Source organism: Alternaria ethzedia (assembly GCF_023757985.1).
Source record: "Alternaria ethzedia strain BMP 0044 chromosome Unknown scaffold_19, whole genome shotgun sequence".
In the NCBI taxonomy this organism is placed as follows: Eukaryota; Fungi; Ascomycota; class Dothideomycetes; order Pleosporales; family Pleosporaceae; genus Alternaria; species Alternaria ethzedia.
The window spans coordinates 75,755-90,028 of NW_026056212.1; the positions used below are offsets into that span (position 1 = coordinate 75,755).

The 14,274-nt window shown below is 57.5% G+C and overlaps 5 protein-coding genes across 5 annotated transcripts; 3 read left to right on the plus strand and 2 right to left on the minus strand.

Annotated features, from left to right (window-relative positions):
* Positions 1 to 336: 336 nt before the first annotated feature.
* Positions 337 to 5,056, plus strand: J4E87_007129 (uncharacterized protein; the record flags this gene model as incomplete). Its single annotated transcript, XM_049378726.1, has 4 exons — positions 337 to 354; positions 432 to 557; positions 606 to 4,328; positions 4,382 to 5,056. The coding sequence occupies 4 exons, from the start codon at positions 337 to 339 to the stop codon at positions 5,054 to 5,056; spliced, it is 4,542 nt and encodes a 1,513-aa protein (XP_049231388.1).
* A 1,970-nt stretch (positions 5,057 to 7,026) lies between these two features.
* Positions 7,027 to 8,436, plus strand: J4E87_007130 (uncharacterized protein; the record flags this gene model as incomplete). Its single annotated transcript, XM_049378727.1, has 1 exon — positions 7,027 to 8,436. The coding sequence occupies one exon, from the start codon at positions 7,027 to 7,029 to the stop codon at positions 8,434 to 8,436; it is 1,410 nt and encodes a 469-aa protein (XP_049231389.1).
* Positions 8,437 to 9,803: 1,367 nt separating this feature from the next.
* On the minus strand, positions 9,804 to 10,711 carry J4E87_007131 (uncharacterized protein; the record flags this gene model as incomplete). Its single annotated transcript, XM_049378728.1, has 2 exons — positions 9,804 to 10,387; positions 10,438 to 10,711. 2 exons carry the CDS (start codon positions 10,709 to 10,711, stop codon positions 9,804 to 9,806), a joined length of 858 nt encoding a protein of 285 aa, XP_049231390.1.
* Positions 10,712 to 12,256: 1,545 nt separating this feature from the next.
* On the minus strand, positions 12,257 to 12,973 carry J4E87_007132 (uncharacterized protein; the record flags this gene model as incomplete). Its single annotated transcript, XM_049378729.1, has 4 exons — positions 12,257 to 12,266; positions 12,318 to 12,434; positions 12,483 to 12,916; positions 12,971 to 12,973. 4 exons carry the CDS (start codon positions 12,971 to 12,973, stop codon positions 12,257 to 12,259), a joined length of 564 nt encoding a protein of 187 aa, XP_049231391.1.
* Positions 12,974 to 13,371: 398 nt separating this feature from the next.
* J4E87_007133 (uncharacterized protein) lies at positions 13,372 to 13,922 on the plus strand (the record flags this gene model as incomplete). Its single annotated transcript, XM_049378730.1, has 2 exons — positions 13,372 to 13,448; positions 13,496 to 13,922. 2 exons carry the CDS (start codon positions 13,372 to 13,374, stop codon positions 13,920 to 13,922), a joined length of 504 nt encoding a protein of 167 aa, XP_049231392.1.
* Between the last annotated feature and the right edge of the window lie 352 nt (positions 13,923 to 14,274).

A 14,274-nucleotide genomic window follows, 5' to 3' on the forward strand; every position in this document is an offset into this window, starting at 1 on the left:
ATAAGCGGGACGTTGCCCGGCCAACCGCCCAACACCGACGCCTTGCTTGCATCCCGGCCATCAACACTGGGCAGCACCCGCGGCCCCAGCCATATCAATACTACGCGCGCCCACACATCCTCCTCCGCTCCTCCATCGCACATCTGCCCCCGCGCTCTGTCGGTGCCCTTCGCTTCTTGCCTGCCTCTTTCCCCTCAGCGCGCAGCCCTTCTCCGCTGAGCCTGCACGACTCCTCGACGGAGCCCATTCTTGACCCAGTCCGCCCGAGTGCGAGCCCGCGCACGGCACGGCGTCCACACCACGACGCACCCAGCGCGAGCGCACGTAGCAGTCAACATGTCGCGCAACGAAGCGGTAAGCATCATCGTACTTCCTTTTGCACTCGCCTGTTTCACGTCGGGCGCGCGCGATGCTGACCGCACTGCCCTCAGGTGTCGCCGCTGCGCATCAACAAGACGCCCACTTCCTCGCCCACAAAGGGAAGCGGCCGTCCCCTGTCGGAAATCAGCCCCCATGAGCACCGCAGGAACTCTCCCAGCTGGAACCAGACAACCAAGGTATGTGCCCGCGCCCGCCTCGCTCGCCTGCCTGCTAACCCGGCCCAGAAGATCATCCTGACCAAAGAGAGCTCGCCCTTCCGCGACTCGTCGCCATTCACTCACAGCCCGCGTCTCTTCTGGAAGGAGCAGACCACGTCGCCCAAGAGCCGCTTCGACACGTCGGAGAACGAGTACGAGGGCAGCTCGCCCCTCTCGCCCAAGCGCAACTCGATCGAGAACCTGAAGAAGCAGTCGCGCGTCAAGAACAGCAGCATGTTCGCACGCGAGCAGAAGCACGAGTACGACCCCAACTCGGTCCAGCCGCTCGACCGCCCGCTCGCCGCAGGACGCCCACTCAGCACCGCTGTCCAGGGCAACGCCTATGGCGGCAGCGGCCTCCACGGCATGCGTAACGAAGTCGAGAGCGCGGCCCAGGGCCACCACCACAGCCGCTCCGAGAGCCAGACACGGATTCCCATCCTCAGCCCCTCCAAGACGTCGCCCGCGAAGCTGCCCACACAGTCTTCCTTCGCTTCACCCTCCAAGCCCTCGCCGTCCGAGGGGCGCATGTCGCCCACCAAATCTTCGCTCGTCAGCAACGGTCGCTTCAACTCCCCACAGTACAACGGCGACTCGAGCGCTGTCATGTCTGATGACGAGGAGCTCGTCCACCAGACCCCCCGCCCGCTGCGCCGCCATGCTAAGAGTGTGACCTTCGACACAGCTCCACCTCAAATCACCGAGTTTGAGATGGTCACGCCCGACCCTTCAGTCGCCACCATGTCGCGCGACGGCAGCTACGACTCCGAAGACGAGACAGAGGAGGAGATGAGCTTCGACCAGGACGACAGCTTCGATGCCTCCCTAGAAGACACAGACAAGACGCCGGTCGTGCTGCCCGAGGACTGGCGCCACATGAGCCCGCAGGCTGCCGACACTTCGCTCACCGATCTCTACGACGATGTCTTTGAAGGTCGCGACAACAGTCCCATGCCCAGTGCCCGTCCCAACGGTACGACCAATGGCTCCCGCATGGGGTCAACAGCCTCCGACAGCGACTCAAGACCGCTTCCTCCTCTTCCCGCCATACCAGGCAGCCCCAACCGGCGGCGCGACTCGAGCATCGGCCTGTCCGCTGCCGCAGAGCGAGTTGGCGACAGGCGGCGTTCTCTTCCTCAGCTTCCGCAAGCAGCTGGCATCTCCAAGAGCGATTTGCTCAACATGCGCGAGGTGTCCATGTCGCTCGAGGACCGGTTGCGTCTGATGAACTTTGATGACGACCGCGATACGAGCACTCCAACACAGGAGATGCAGAACAAGAAGAAGGCAGTCGAAGTTGACGTTGCAGAAGTCGACGTTACAGAGTCCGAGCTAACGCTTGACGAGCCCAAGATCCCGCGCATTTCTCGCGAGTCCATCCTCCGGCGCGTCAAGAGCCGCAACTTCGAGGACGGTGAGGACGACGATGAGGAAGAGGAAGAGTACAGCCAGTTTGAGCCAGAGTATAGCCCCGAGCGCAGCTATGGCGATCTCGCTGACCTCGACCCTGATGTTCCTATTCCGTCGCGTGAAGCTTCTTCCAACTTCGACGAGCATCCGCGTCAGGTCTCAGGTGTCTCCGCCAGCGAGGCCGACAGCGTTGTCGACGCTTACAGCTATGCCAACCCAGATGAAGGCGATCATGCCGATGACACCGATGTAGATGGCAGTTCCATCTCTCAACTCGAGGACTACGAGCGCGAGTCGTCTGTCATCCGTCACCCTATGCCCCAGGAGTCAGACGACGAAGACGATACCAGCCAGTACTCGCCTCAGCCTGAAGAGCAGCCTACTTCCCAGAGTACTATCGACTCATCAGGTCCACCAACACCCGTCGTTGCCCCCTCTTCTCCTGTCTCAGGTGAGAAGCAGGCGCCTCAGGACGAGATGTACTCTACTTTCGAAGGTAAAGATATGGATCTTAGCTTGGACCCTCTAAAGGCCTCTTTCGCGACTGTTGCCAGTCCATTGGATACCGCGCCCAAGCTGGATGCCATGCGCGACTTCCTCCGCCGCCCTGTTACTCCTGAAGCTCAAGAGACAGAGGAGGACGGTTCCGAGTCTGAGGAGCCTGGTACCCCAGACTCTGTCATTCGGCATCCAGTGGCTCTTTCCCCTCCGCCTCAGGAAAATGCCCCAGAGGTTCCTCAACGGGAAGCTACAATCCGGGGTGCCGGAGGAAAGCTCAAGACTCGCCCGTCGCTCATCCCTGATGAGGTTGACATGGCAGCTACGCGTCGCCAGGTTAGTGGCCAGCATGCACCGCCAGTCCCTGAGCGCAGCCCGAAGCGCCAGTCAATGAGCCTAGAGTTGGGCCATGCCGACGAAGAAGGTCACTTCGATGACGACGATACGCAAGTGAGCATTACCACCAAGGAGAACCGCATGCTAGCTCTGAAGCTCGGTGATCTCGACCTGGGTGACGAGTCGAACGATCTCAGCTTCGGGCTAGACAAGGAGTTTGATAACATCATTGAGTCACAAAAGGTAGAGAACCTTTTCCCCATTCCCCCCTTCGCCAGATTCCCTACATCTTCCGCTGCCGTCTCCGACGCGGCCTGCCAGATGTCAGGTGAAGGTTTTGTTTATAGGCACAGTCCCGCTAACGATGCTATTCCCGAGCAGAAAGGATACTTGATGCGCGAAAACACCAAAGTCGTTGTCGCCAGTAGTCGACAGTTTAGCGACGAGAAACCGCCTACCCCCACCGAACCCACCAGCGATGCAGCTGCCAAGCCTGTCTCTCGTAAGACGAGCGCCGAACGTAAGCCCGCCTGGACAAAGGAGCCTTGGAATGGCAAGCCTCGCAGGAAGAGCATCCGGACAGCATCCGGTCGCCGTACTCGAACCTCTGAGGGTCCTGCACCACCTCTTCCTGGCCAAGAATCTGCTGTTGCTGGTGGTCTAGACTCAGTCGCTGAACAGGGAGACGACGGTGAGCCTGAAGAGGGCGAGGAACGCGGTCTCGTGTTCGTCAAGGTCGTCGGTGTCAAGGACCTTGATCTTCCGCTACCAAAGCACGAGCGAACCCACTTCCAGTTGACACTTGACAACGGTCTGCACTGCGTTACAACGTCTTGGTTGGAGCTTGGCCAATCCGCTCCCATCGGACAAGAGTTTGAGCTTGTCGTCATGGATGATCTCGAATTCCAGCTCACATTACAGACCAAGCTGGAGCCTCCAGCCGTCCCTCAGATTGTTGCCGCGCCAGCCAAGGCTGTCAACCACAAGAAGTCGCACTCTGCCTTCCGGAACCTTCTCTCATCGCCGAAGAAGAGAAAGGAGCAGGAACGCAAAGCGCAAGAGGAAGCCGACCGCATTGCTCAACAGGAACAGCAGGAGGCTCAAGCTGCTGCCAAGCGCAATCAAAAGGCCACCGCTTGGGACCTGCTCCATGACCTCGTCGGACCTGATGGGTCTTTCGCCCGTGCCTATGTTTGCCTCAACAACCACGAGAACCAAGCATATGGCCGTCCGCTGACTGTTGACATTCCTTGCTTCAATGAGTGGGCCGTCGATAATACTGGCGCCAGCAGTGTCAAGAGCAAGCGCGGAGGTGTCGTTCGCCGCCCACCTTACCGGGTGGGCAAGCTCACTCTTCAGTTGCTATACGTCCCGAAGCCCAAGAACGCAAAGGACTCTGACATGCCCAAGAGCATGAATGCCTGCATTCGCGAGCTCAAGGAGGCTGAGCAAGTCAAGGACATCAGCTTCGAAGGTACACTGAGCCAACAGGGTGGTGACTGTCCAGTAAGTTGAAAGCCTGCAACATTATTCGTAAACATGGCTAACATTCATTGCAGTACTGGCGACGTCGTTTCTTCCGCTTGGAAGGCACGAAGCTTACGGCTTACCACGAGTCCACACGGCAGCCGCGTGCTACCATCAATCTAGCCAAAGCTTCGAAGCTCATGGATGACAAGAGCGCTCTCCAGCAACCATCCGCAACCAAGACCGGTGGTCGGCGCAAGTCCGGGTTCGCCGAGGATGAGGAGGGCTATATGTTCGTTGAAGAGGGCTTCCGCATACGGTTCGCTAACGGTGAGGTCATTGACTTTTACGCCGACAGTCGGGAACAGAAAGAGGCCTGGATGAAGGTGCTCTCGGAGACCGTTGGCAAGGACATTGCTCAAAACAAGGGCTGGGCGGCCATGGTCCTCGAGAAGGAGCGTAAGGAGAAGGCTACGCGATCGCAGATTGGTGCGCCAATCTCGCCAACCAAGTCGCATCCCATGGTCACGAGCTCACCGAGCGTTAACCGCCGGCCTTCTCATCAGCGCACTCAGTCGCACGATATACTGGGCTCTATCAAGTCCACGCCTTCAAGTCCGGTAAAGGGCCACGCCCGCACTCAATCGCACGCGCCGACTCCACCTCTTAAGGATGTTCGCATGTCGCATGCGCCGCCGCCACGGCCGCGAACGCAAGAGTCCAGCAAGCCGGGTCGCAGAGAGCAGGTTCGATCGATGATTTTCTAGTGTCTCTTTCCATCTCCATCATTGATACCAGTCACCCTCTTTCATTGATTGTTCAATTACTTACTGGCTTTTCTTTGCGTTTTAGCTTCGCCAATACTCTTCTCTCTCTCATCGACTAAGATTGGGGTTTTGGAGACGGCGACAGGGGAGGAGAAATCTGAAAGGTGCGGGTGCTGCGCATCCGTTTCCCGAGTCGAATACACCATCTCGCTGAGCTGCGGCGCTTCGGCACATTCTCGCTGTTGCATACAAAGCCGCGGAAACGTTGAAGGAGTGCTGTTGCGTCTGTTTCTTTGTATCACATCTTATCACTGTTCTTGTTACTGTCTGGTGTGGATAGGCGTTGTATTCATCTCGGCGTTGCCGGCTATGGGTTTATGATACTGCATAATGATTGATAGCGACGAGGCATGGAGTATGAGCAGTAGTTATATCAGGTGTATGAGAACATAACATGACTCCAAAGTCTACTTTTTCATATTACATGATTGTTGCTGGGTGTGCTGTGCGTGATGCGCTGCGGGGATCGTGTGATTGCCGCTGCCTCCAGGGCCCTCGTCTCTACGCAGGCAGGGCATCAATAGATACAGCAACCACAGTCTCTCGCTTTGGTGCGCGTATTGTGGAGCGGCATGATTGCATTCTTCTCTATTGATCTCCCGTGTCCCAGGGCTTTCCGTCGCACGGACGCAGCGTGATAATTTTTCCACTCAAGTATGATGATGCATTGCTTTGACAAAAAGCGAAGCACTCTCATTCATACATCCGACAACGGCACCGTAAGACATACGCGCATACGTAAACCCCACTGTGATCTCTAATGCTCTCTCGATACTGCCCTGAAATCACACTCATACGTTGAGAGGAAGTTGGACAATTGAGAATCTCGCCTGGCGTAAAGCCACAAACCGCGACACGACAATGAATGCTGTCGTGTAACGTGACGCGACACTCGTGTGTCCTCGTTAGAGCACAGTACAGCAAACAAATAACCGCTGGCATGTCAGCAGATGGCTCAAGCTAGCAGGTGCTGAATTAAGAGGGTTAGGGAATACATCAGTCTTTACACTCCTTTCTTCACCCGCCATTATCCATTACACGTTCAAGGTCATTAGTGGAGAAGATCAGATTGAGATGAAATCGATATAGAAGGCAAAAGTATCACTCGGTGTAGAAAGCAGAAGAACGACGACGATCAAGACAATATACCTAGGTAGGCTCATCGAAGAGAGTCTTCTTTTATAGCACAGCACAACGGTCTGCTGCATTGGTCCGTACAACGCGACCGATATGGGTGCATCGCATTCTACGCCTCCACCACTTGTTGAAGTCAACGCTCCAGGAGGCAAAGTCCTGGTTCCACCTGGTAACCCTCCCTCTCTTCCTGCCACCTACCACGGGTTCTAGTATACCTTAAAACTTACGGTACTGACAGGTTGTCTATAGGTACAGCATTCACCGTCCACCCACCTTCTTACGCACGATCACGATCAGAGCCGTACACACGCGGTCCCATCTACACACCCTGTTCACCAGGCAGGCGACTACGCTCAAGACAAAGACCTCACTACGGGGGACGAGATCTCGATATCTTGGAAGACAGTGAGGAGAGCGAAAGTACGTCACTCGACATGATGGAGGGAATAGGCCCAAGGGGTATGCGACGACAACCCTCCAACGAATACCCAGGTAACATGATGGGAGGTCGCATGCCAGGAGTGGGCCGAAGAGGTGGACCAGGAGGGCTTTTCGACGGAATGGACGCAAGACCTAGGTCTGCGCCTGAAATACAGGTAGGTGGCTATCCTGGCATGATGGGCGGTATGCCGATGGGCATGCCCGGGAGTCCGGGGCTAGGTGGCATGAGAGGTTTAGGGGGATTGGGCGGTGGCATGGGGCCTGCTGGAGCGGGCGGAATGGGAGTTAGACCGCCATCTGGCATGCCGCCGGAATACACGTCCAATCCACCAATGCCTCCTCGCTTTGGTGCTGGCGGAGGTGTGTCGGGGCCAGGCATGAACCCGTACACAAACCACCCGGGACCACCATCCAGCCAGTCATCGAGTAGCGTTCCTGATCCACCTCAGGCGACGCGACGACACTCCGGCAGAAGGCCAAGACACTACGAACACATCCCCATGGGCGCGTATGCCAACGCCGAGAAGCCACGGCGGCCTCGGGCGGAGCCGCAAACGTCAGCCCGTTTGAACCGCGGTCAACCTTTTCACAAGAAAGTTGGACCATCGGGGAAAGAGTGGATCGAGGGCGACAACGCATGGCTTGATGCTTGTACCTGCACCACAGGCTGCAACTGCCGGAAAAGCCACCGCGTACTATACCGTGCCCAGAATGATCCCCAGCACCATGGCAGCGACTCCAACGAAGACGAACAAGACCACCTCCGCACTAGCGGTGAGATCAGATACATACTGAAAACCGACCTGGGCCGAGACTGCGGCGATCACACAGCCTGCAAAAAGAGCAGCAGTGAAAGCGACAGCAGCAGTAGCAAAGACGAAAAGAGCAAAAGGAGAAAGAAGAAGACGAAGAGAAAGTCGGATGAGAAAGAATACAAGAAGCGCAAAGACCAGTTCGACACACTCAAAGATGACATCTTGGAAGCGTTGCAAGATCTCAGGAAAGACGGTCGTCAGCAACAGCAACGACGTCAGCGTGACAGTTCCGAAAGTCCCGCTAGACAACCTTTCGGCGGCCCGAACATGGGCCAGAGTGCTTCCATGATGAACAATGGCGGTGGTGGCATGGATATGGATCCGCGAATGGCACAGCAGATGGGCATGATGTCCGGTGATCCATACGGCACCACGGGTCGGATGCCACCTGGCATGGCTAATCCAACAGTGACGGGTGGTAAACGGGGTATGATGCATCATGGCATGGGTGGTATGGGCATGGGCATGGGTATGGGCATGGGAGGGGGCATCGAAAACGACATGTTGTCAGAAATGGACGACATGGGGCTAAACATGAACATGGGGAATCCGTATATGCAATCTGCCGGCGGCGGTCTCCTAGGCAAGAATGGAGGTATGCGGCACCCCTTCCTGTCGCATCGAGGGGCGGCCAAAGCAGGCAGGCAGTTTGGCAATGGGGGCATGGGTATGGGCATGGATATGGATATGGATCAGATGGCGGCCATGTACGCCAAAGCCATGGGGGTTGGAGGCCGCGGAGGCATGATGATGGGCGGTGGACGCAATCGAGGTGGAGGAGGTAGACGAGTCCACTTGGACACATCGTCTGATGAGTTCGATCTCGGACCAGGACCTTCGATGCGGTCGTCAGGCATACGACATGAACAAGGCGGCGGCGGCGGCGGCGGCGGAGCAGGAGGAATCCGTGACCGGGCCGGTAAGTAAAAAGCCCCCGTCACCCACCTTTCATCATGACCATGATCATGGTCATCATTCCACCATGATGTTTCTTGGGATACGTACAGTACAGCACACTAAATCTTGTTGCATTCTAGGGCGTGGCACCACCAGGAGACCAGGCGTTCAAGACAGGGATAGCCCGATCAGGCGTGACTTCGGTGCCAGTCCGCTTGGGAGGAGGGCCAACCTCATCAACACCAACAACAACGGCAGTCTGGATCGTGGCAAACAGCCCCGAGTTGATACAGATGACGACGATGCTTATTAGGAATATGCAACACCTGGTCCTCCATGTGTGAGCAAAGCAGAGACGGCACGGAAACATTACTATAGTACGTACGTGTGTATGTCTCGGTCAATATTAGCCTGGTCAGACCAATCGTTGCGACGGACCCAAATTTGGTCTTGTTCTTCTTCTTTTTATTTTAAAGCAGGGCGCGTCACGTTTCGCCCATAAGAGCGATCCAAAATGCGGTCAGAACGCCCTGTTTCGCGTGGTTGGGGCCTGGGTAGTGAAACATGTCGATCCGCGGGCGCGGACACACCCCCTCTCGTTGCTGTGGCAGGGGCGGGGCGGCCTGAGCTGGCTGCTGCTGGCAGATGCAGGCTGCGGTGCCGAGGAACGTGCAGCATCGGGCTTGCGCTTGCCTTGGCTTGGCTGCGTCTCTCGACATGACCAACCTCATAGTTGGCACGACCCGTGTCGACAATATCAGGGCGCCCTGTCAGCTTTCCTCGGAGATGGCGAGAGGCGTCGAACTCACTTGTGTATGTTGGGCAGCCACAACTCATGCACCTTTGGCTCGATATGGCCGGTGTTGGGCATCACAATATAAGGGTATCAAGCCAGCATCCCTCGGAAGTGACCAATGACGAAAGCGACGCGCATCACCGATAAGCAGGAATATGCACAAACAAAGTCGTCATGTAGATGTTATGATTCGTTATTTTGAGCTGAGCTGACCTTACGCCTAAGATGAGCCGGGTTGAACCCGCCAGAATGCCCCATAGCAGCCGCCATGGGCAAAAATGGATCTCTCGTGAGACCGCCGTCGTGAAGACATGGGCGTGTATGAGATCTATCGTGAACGCACGTCCATTCCAAGTGTAGATCTTCCCGATCTGCTGTGTAGATGCCTACATGAATAAATACCGACCGACCAACTCCTCGCTTGTAACGCACAGGAAGTGAAGCAGAAACCAGGAAACAGGACTCCAAGAAAATGGAAAAAGAAAAGAAGTTCATGGTTGTCGACTGGCTGTAGCTGGGGGTGCTGCGCCATGTCGCGTAACTGATGCGCTCAGTGAACCATTTCGAGTGACCAAGTCGAGGAGATCCACCTCACTAGCCTCTACGGGGCGCACCAGCCGAGTCCGGTGGTAGCAAGACCAGCGGCACTCGCAAGACGCTTACCCCGCTCATTAAGACTGAGGATCAGCAACTTCTTCTCGGCCCAGAAATTCTCGAAGGCGTTGATGTCATCTGCAGATATGGCGCCCGGGACACGCTTGGCCTCCTGCCACTCAGTCTCGACCTTGTAAGACTTGTGACGTAGACGCGGCAGGGCCTCGGTACGTAGGTGCGACAGCTCCGCGGCGTACTTGGCGTCGTGCGATCTAAGCGGCGTAGAGAAGGAGCGCTCACGTGAGCGGGAGAGCTCCGAGGGACCCAAGCAGATGGGTGAACCAGGGCACATGATCTGAGACACAGAGAAGGCTGGAGTGGAAGGAGAGGCGCTCCCTGACTGAGAAGCGGACGATGCGCTGGTGAGAGGCGAAGAAGTGTCAGACTGGAAGACGCTGCTGGCGTTGCTGACTGTGCGGAATTTTGGGGGCGGGAGCTCGTCGAGGTGGACCAGAAGCTCGTCTCCAGTGGCCCTGGGGTCGACTTGACTATCGTCAAAGTTGTCGAGGTGCTTGTCGAGACGCTCGAAGCCTGTTTTGGGTTAGTACGATATCAAGTGCCTGAGACGTATTTGGACTTACCAGTCAGAACAGCGGCACCCGCATGCTGAACATCACCGAGGCAGGACTGGACTTGCTTGGGAAGACGGTCCCAGAGCTCTTGGGGACAGTACCAGTGGCGGAGGTGAGAGGGGTCGTAGCTGAATGCATCACCGTCCTTGGGGCAGAAAGTGCGAGGAGCATCGACGTTGGAGGGAGTGCGTGAGAGGCAGGAGATGGTCTTGCGACTGGAGTTACGGCGGGATGTTGGGATGGGGTCGTGGTAGACAGGGTGGGGAGATAGTGGAGCAGCCATAGCGGCAACGAGGTAGGTTGAGTAGGTCTGTGTGGAGTCTTGGTCGAAGGAGAGTGGAGGGTGGAGTAGGATAGTGGGTAGCGGGAGCACTGCAGTGAGTGGCGCTGTCAAGACTCAAAGGAGCGTGAGTGATATTTGTAGAGAACGACGGGAATCTTCTAGACAAAAAGGTTGTGTGAGGTGGTGGAGGTGGAAGGGTGAAAGATCGCGGAAGCGCTGGTGATCGAAGGTGTTAGCGGAGTAAACAGGGCGCCGTGTGGAGTCGGCAGGGGTATGCGGGCACTTTGCGGGCGGCGTTGGTGCGTGAGCTGATGGTAATGGGAAAGTGCGGCCCCGGGACTTTCCCATATAGTCTGACGGGGCAGCTACGTCAATGGACAGTGAGAGCAGCTGCACGGGCGGTGCGGTCGGGGTGGGCGTGCAAGCACAGCGGCGCGGTGGTGAAGGGAGGGTTTGGGGCGGCAACGCTGTGGTTGGTGAGGCCAAATGCCCAGGAGCTTGACAGTCGAATTGCGGGCTACTGTGACGCAGGGAAAAGCGTTGTGCGTGCGCCGACCTTGCAAAAGGTGCTAGGGCACGACACCCAGACGCTCGGGATGATGGCCGCCCAGTCGCTGCACGGCATGCCCGCCACACTACGGCGCTGCAGCAGGCTCCCAAAACGAACTTGCTGGCCATGTCTAGAACCTGCGCCCGACGGTGCTGCTCCTCGTCTTCTGAGGTGGGCTGATGCAAAAAAAGGATAAAACCAGCCAACTTACATGATACGTCACTGGGCCGCCGCTTCCTTGTCTTCTCGGGCTGATCCGGAACCGGGCTGGCTTGGGGGCGAGGCGCAGGCTGAGGGATGCCGAAACCAGCCACACGCACTGAAACGGTGCGAGTGCGAGGCGAAGTGAGTGGGAGACGGCTCGAGGTCTGCTCCCAGACGGCTTTAGTATGCGGGTTTCAAGTCTGAACGTCAGCTGACTGAGGTACTTGGAGGCCGGCGCCTACTCACTGCAGTAGCGCAGCGATGGCTTTGGCGGGGGAAGTCGCGTTAGCCGAAGTCTCTGTCCAAGCGCAGAGCGGTACGGCGAGACGGGATGCGACGACGATGTCCTGGTGCGCGCTTTTGTAGCAGGGCGCGAATTTGGCCGCCGTGGGCTGTGTGCGGGCGATGGGAAAAATTTATCTCAAGGCGTCTGGTTCCGGCCCCACAAACTCTATCGCCCTCTCGATTGTGGTCTGCTTGTCGTCAGCACGCGTGCAACGACGTACGGTCCCTAACCAACGCGGATCGACCAAGGGGGAGCTGCAAAGGACGTAATCATGTTAGCAGACAGACAACAACCACAACCACACACGACACACGGCCAACGTGCTGCGCCCGCTCCTGGACTTCACATGCATGTCTCATGATAGTAGTATTACTAGTACTACCATGATTGTCTTGGTGTTGAGCGGGTATCCACGACGCGTCTGCACAGCCCGCACGCGTCCCAGGAAACCCCTCACCACAGTACATGACGCTTTGTTTGCCCTAGTTTTGGCGCGACGCATCGACTATTCCAACCTGCGTTGCGTATGGTTAGCATCATACTGAGACCTGTGGCATTCGTCCCACCTTTGGATCAAGTGCACCCCCGATGCCGTCTCGACCAGATCGCTCACCTCGCCCTTGTTGAGGGCGAAGGCAGCCTGCTCGAACTCCTTCTGCATGTCGCCCTTGCCAAAGAAGCCCCTGATGACGTTAGCGTTTCCCGCCGCATCTCCCACTGCAGAGACTCACAGATCGCCCCCCTTGCGAGCGCTGCTGCAGTCCGACTCGGTCGTCGCGAGTTCAGACAGAGACTTGGCGGTGTCGTCTTCCTGGCCCCTCTCGTACGCCTGTATTTGCTTCTGGTAGTCCCGTATCATCTCCCGGGCGTCCTCGACCGAGCGCGTAATCTTGGGCTCCCGCCAACTAGCCGGACGCCTGCTGTCGCGATGCTTGACGAGGAGATGGGCACATCGGATCTTGCCTTCAGTCGGCGCGAAGGCTGCGGGCGCAACGCCCTTGGAGCTGTGGTTGGCGGCCATGTATGCCTTGAGCTTGTCCGGATCGGTTCCAGCTGGTGGCTCCCATCGCGAGTCTTTCGTCTGGGCGTGGAAGTAGTATGGGAGGTTTTTGGTGTTGGAGCGGCGCACCTCCCATCCCTCGGGGAGACCAGTTTCGGCGGACGACTAGGATGCGTGAGGGGGTGCGAGGTGGGTTGGGACGACGGGCGCAGTGCTTACCATGGTTGCTGGCGATGTATGCGTGACGCTGGACGGAGTAGACTGTGGTAGGGGGAGGGCGAGCAGTGCAGAGGTTGATAGGAGTCTCCGCACGGGCAGTTGTGCGTGCAGCGTGGAGCGACGTCTAGAATTGCAGGCGGTGGACAGGGCGATCGGCGCCTCAAGGTCGATAATGCGGGGGCGCCTGCCAAACAAAGAACGCGGCTCTGCTACAGCAACGGAAGCCGCGCGAATCAAGACGGGTGGCCCGCGCTCGCCGACGTGACTCTGTCTCTGTACCTACCCAACTTTTGTGCGCAGGCTTCCTCGACGCTTTTGTCTCTTCACACGCGCATAACAGCCGTCACGACGATCCACACGCACACGCACATTTACGATTTACGACCTCACGTCCACTCAGCATGGCTTCACCAGCAGCGCAAATGGGCGGCTCCAAGGGCGGCAAGGAGCCCATTCTCTTCCGCTTCTGCTCAGAATGGTGCGTCGCCTCTTCTGCAACCACGAAGCCTGGCTAATCACGCGCAGCTCCAACCTGCTATTCCCCCGCGAAGACAAGTCCGAGAACAAGCTGCTTTTCGCCTGCCGCACATGCAACTTCACCGAAGAAGCGCCCTCATCCTGCGTCATGCGCCACGAAATCGCGTCCACAGTCGGAGCCACAGCTGGTGTCACAGCCGAGGTTGCTCAGGATCCCACGGTTGGTTACTCCCTGTCCGATGCCCAAGCTGCCCAGGCCGCTCTCTCTGAGGAGATGCCCTGCTGCACCATGTGCGGCATGCCCATCATGTGCCAGGAGTGCGGCGAGGAATCGGCTCCTGGCTTTGCCCTCGAGGCCGAGGACGAGGACCCGCAAGCCGAGCGCCCCCAGCAGCAGATGCGCGAGGAGGATGAAATGTTTGAAGACTACGACGACGACTTTGACGAGGACATGTGGGACGAACCCACGTCCTGAAAGCGCCTCCTGCGTCTTCCACCAGTACAGTTGCTTGCTTGCTCTTGAGCGTGCTCGCTGACTGTGCCTGCGTCTAGTTACCGCGCATCCAGAAACAATGCACAGAGTGCGGCGAGAACGAAGCCGTCTTCTTCCAGTCGCAGCAGCGGACCGCCGAGACGGGCATGGTAAGCTTCTCGTCCATGTTCGCAAGCCATTCTGACCGGTCCAGGCCCTTTATTACGTGTGCGCCGGATGCGGTCACGTCTCACGCCCGTCTGATAACTAAGAGAACAACGACATGGATGCATGTAGCTGGCGTTTACTCTCACATATTTGCTGCGAGGAGTTTAGGGAACAGCCGTTGAGATAC